The 4,079-nt window shown below is 41.3% G+C and overlaps 1 protein-coding gene across 3 annotated transcripts in view; it reads right to left on the bottom strand.

Moving 5' to 3' along the window:
• LOC109837869 (pentatricopeptide repeat-containing protein DOT4, chloroplastic-like) overlaps positions 297 to 4,079 on the bottom strand; it is an 8,341-nt gene continuing 4,558 nt past the window's right edge. Inside the window, exons 1-2 of one of the 3 annotated variants that reach the window (XM_020406242.1) lie at positions 2,457 to 2,929; positions 297 to 2,212 (exon numbers count right to left, since the gene is read on the bottom strand). In XM_020406242.1, coding sequence (XP_020261831.1) covers positions 447 to 2,212; positions 2,457 to 2,739 — 2,049 coding nt within the window. In that variant the 5' untranslated portion in view covers positions 2,740 to 2,929 and the 3' untranslated portion in view covers positions 297 to 446. Of the gene's footprint in view, positions 2,271 to 2,456; positions 2,930 to 4,079 lie in introns of those variants that run through there. The other 2 variants (XM_020406244.1, XM_020406243.1) reach the window with 2 other exon arrangements.

Raw genomic sequence — 4,079 nt, 5'->3', positions numbered from 1 at the left:
GGAAATTTTACCATACGTTGAAATCATATTTGCATTCGTGATTTTTAGTTCTCTAAAATATTGCTCTACTAATATTTTACATATTTTTTTACCAGGAACCTAGGTAATAAAACATACTCTATTATTGAATATAGCTATTAGATTCTAAACCACCTAATTTGTAGTTCTTTTCAATCACCGTTATCAACATGAAGATCTTTGGTTTATAGAAAAGACAAGATGTTTACTTTGTAACCGAAATCAACATAAACAATGTGTACCATCCAATCTAGAATTAGGATGGACATAGTTAACAATCATAGAGTTGTATCCTCAAATTGAAATGATACTTGACAGTCACAAATTAGTTTATTTTACTGAAACACTAATAGTTAAGACATTTGTCCTGAACAATGTTCGAACAAGATTTAGACACCTCCACATAAGTTTTCACTCTGTCCTCTCAACTAATGAACATCTATACTATGCTCCTTGAAACTCCTCCACACCTCATAAATCCTCTCACTTTCAAAATGCCTAGTATCCCCCACAACAAACTTAAACCTCCCCTTTCCCTCCACTTCAACCAAACTCCATCCCGCCTCCTTCGTCCAGCCTCCCCTCTTCATCTCCTTCCTCAAACTACCGACATCCACCCATCTCCTCGCATTCGCATACACATTCGACAATGCCACTCTCCAGACTAAACCATCAGGCTCCAAAACTGCCAACTTCTCTGCTGCTCTCTCCGCAATCTCAACATGACCAAAAACACCACAAGCACCCAGTAAAGCCCCCCAGACATCCGAACTGGCATCAATCGGCATGTTATCAATGAATTTCTCCGCTTCTTCGAGCTTTCCTGATCTACCCAAAAGATCGACCATACAACCGTAATGATCCATATTTGGTTTGATGTTGTATTCAGTTTGCATCATGTCAAAGCAATTGATGCCTTCTTTTGTTAATCCCGAGTGACTGCAAGCTGAGATGATGTTTGTGAATGTTATGGCGTTGGGCGTGCGTTGTCCGAGTTTTTTGAGTTGAGTGAAGAGGTTTAGAGCTGAGCGGCCGTCTCCATGGATTCCATACGCTTGGATCATTGAATTCCATGAACCGATGTCCTTTGGATCTGCATCTTTGAATACTTGTTTGGCAAAATCGAGCCTGCCTGATTTTGCATACATGTCAATGAGAGCGTTACAGATGAAAATATCGGAGTTGAAGCCTGATTTAATTGAATATGCGTGGAGTATTTTTCCCTGTTGCAGATTTGCAAGCTCAGAACAAGCCTGAATCGAGCACAGTATTGAAATGGAGTCTGGCGCTAGATCGCCTCTGTTAATGCTGTGGAGCTCAGTTAGATGTTCTAAGGCTTCAAATGCACGATCATTCTTAATAAAGCATGAAATCATCGTGTTCCAAGATACTATATCTCTGCTTTCCATTTGATTGAATATTGAATTTGCAGAAGAAACACGTTCATTCTTAGCATAGAAATCAATGAGAGAGTTCTCTATGATAACGCACGGAAAGAAGCCGGACTTCATCAGTAGCCCATGGAGTTGTTCTCCACAACTGAAGGATCCTGAAACGGTGCAACCATGAATGAGGGCTGCGATGGCATCAGGATCTAAGCACTCGACGCCGGTCGAAGTCATAATCTTCAAGCCCTCGTTAACAAACCCATTCTTAGAGTACATCTCCGCAAGAGAATTGGGTAGTGCAGATGCTGAGACCAATCCCAATTTCAAAACCCAGCCGTGGACGCAACCGAAGTTTTGATGCTCACCCGTCAACGAACAATCGCGAATAATGCTCAGCAACGTCACCAAATTTGGCTGGACATTATCTTCTAACATCAAAGAGAACAGAACTAAGGCCTTTTCAAACGTTTCGGCAAGCACGCAACCTGAAATTAGCGAACTCCAAGAGACCACATCTCTGCAACTCAACCCATATAAAAATTTCTCAGCGTGTGATATCAAACCAAGCTTTGTGTACATATTGATCAAAGAGTTGGACACGAAGGCATCACCAGAGAACCCATTAGTTATGACGTAGCCGTGCAATGCTCCGCTCAACTTCTCATCAGCTAGCAAAGCACAGGATTTTATGACTGCGGCGACGGTGAATTCATTAGGGGTAAGGGAGTTTTCGTCCGAAAGTAGATCCAAGAAGACGGAAAGAGCAGAGCCAGGCGACCTATTACTACAGTAGGCAGAAATCAAAGATGCCCAAGAGATGATATCTTTTTTAGGCATTTGATCAAACACCTTGCGAGCGCAGACCACTCTTTCCGAATCAGGAAAAGTACACAATGGAATCCTGTTCTGAAGACTGAATAGTTCATTCGGGTCAGGACCACCAATATATCCGAAATAGTGCTCTTGTGAAAGCGGCACGTTTGGGAGAAACAGTGCACAATCAAAAGCAGAAGTTAGCAGCTAAAAGCGAGCTATCGACATAAATCAAAGATGCCCAAGAGATGATATCTTTTTTAGGCATTTGATCAAACACCTTGCGAGCGCAGACCAGGCTGCCGCATTTTGCATAGGCATCGAGGAGGGAGTTGGCAACGCAGAGGTTGGAGCTTAGGAGGCCAGATTTCGCAATGGCGCCGTGGAGAGAGGTGACGAGCTTGAGGTCTCTTCGGCCGCCACAGGAATTGATGAAATCGACAGCATCGGCAGAAGAGAAGAAGAGAGCCTGCAGGTTGGAGGAGGGATGGGTTTGGGCGATGGATGGAAGAGAGGACATCGGGTGAGCTCCTTTTGGATCCACGTGTATTCAATAAAACGGATGACAAAGATTGAAATAATCACGAGTAGCTCGTAGTACGAACATAAGCCTACATGCTCGGCCTGAGCAACTTAGGGCGCGTTTGTTTCTCGGTTTTTAGGTGGGAAAGTGCCCGAAAGTTGCCACGGCAGTCCCATCCGTGGCAGCTTTCGAGCAAAAACGCCTCTAAAAGAGGCGTTTTTCTCCGAAAGCTGTCACGGATGGGACTGCCGTGGCAGCTTTCGAGCTCCCAGTCCCACAACCAAACGCACCCTTAGATACTAATCGATACAATACCACTAAAATAATAATAACATGGTTGCCGGCTTTTTTTTAAACATGTGAATGGTATAGATCAAGTTTTTCCACATGGTGTTCTAATAGAATCCTTACTCCAACTCTTGCAGTGTTTCCTCTCTCTATCGAAAGCATAGTTCTAGCATTTTCAAAATCATTTTAATTAACCTAATCGCATTATTTGGCGTCTTTCTTCAACTCCGTAAGGTCTATCATGGATATAGCTGCGTTTTTTGATGTATTTTGAAGACATAATAGTATGCCTTTGTGGTTCTCTGTCTATTATGTTTCTATTTTGTCATGTTTTTGGTATTCTTTTTTCCTTAATTTGATGTGTACTATACAGGAAAATAAATAGGTAGAGAAAGGAGGGAGGGAGTAAGTATGAAGGTCACAATTCTTGGATGCGTTGAAAGGACATATATGAAAGCTAATACTTCTACTTACTATGCGATGTGATATAATTTATCACTAAGGGTCAATAATTAATGTGAATCCAAGGAAAATTGAATGTCAATGTGAATCCAACATTTTTAATTGCTTGAGATCCTCTCATCCTTTAATTAGTTGATCTAATTTTCTCAATTTTTATTGTTAAAAGCATAAGCCCAAAGAACTTAAGTTATCACTTACAGAAAATATATATTCAACTTATTTCGTTGTATTGTTTACTGGAGGAGCGTTCTATACTGTGCTGAAGATAGTTCGTGGCAAAGTGTTTTGCCCGGTAAGACGAGGTGGTGTTTGTCTTTGTATGAAATGTTGGCACCAAGTCCTTAAAACCTTCCTTTAAAAAACTGCTAGTATTTTCGGTAAGACGAGGTGGTGTTTGTCTTTGTATGAAATGTTGGCACCAAGTCCTTAAAACCTTCCTTTAAAAAACTGCTAGTATTTTAGTATTTTAGTCACGGTCTTATCGCAATTCATCGATATTTTGTCATGTTTCAATTACTCTTATCCGAATACAATTTAAAAGATCTAATGACTTGACTCCCTTCAAAACACACCCTCCCCCACCCCCC

This window comes from Asparagus officinalis, chromosome 4, assembly GCF_001876935.1.
Source record: "Asparagus officinalis chromosome 4, Aspof.V1, whole genome shotgun sequence".
NCBI lineage: Eukaryota > Viridiplantae > Streptophyta > Magnoliopsida > Asparagales > Asparagaceae > Asparagus > Asparagus officinalis.
This window is presented reverse-complemented; position numbering and strand designations above follow the sequence as displayed.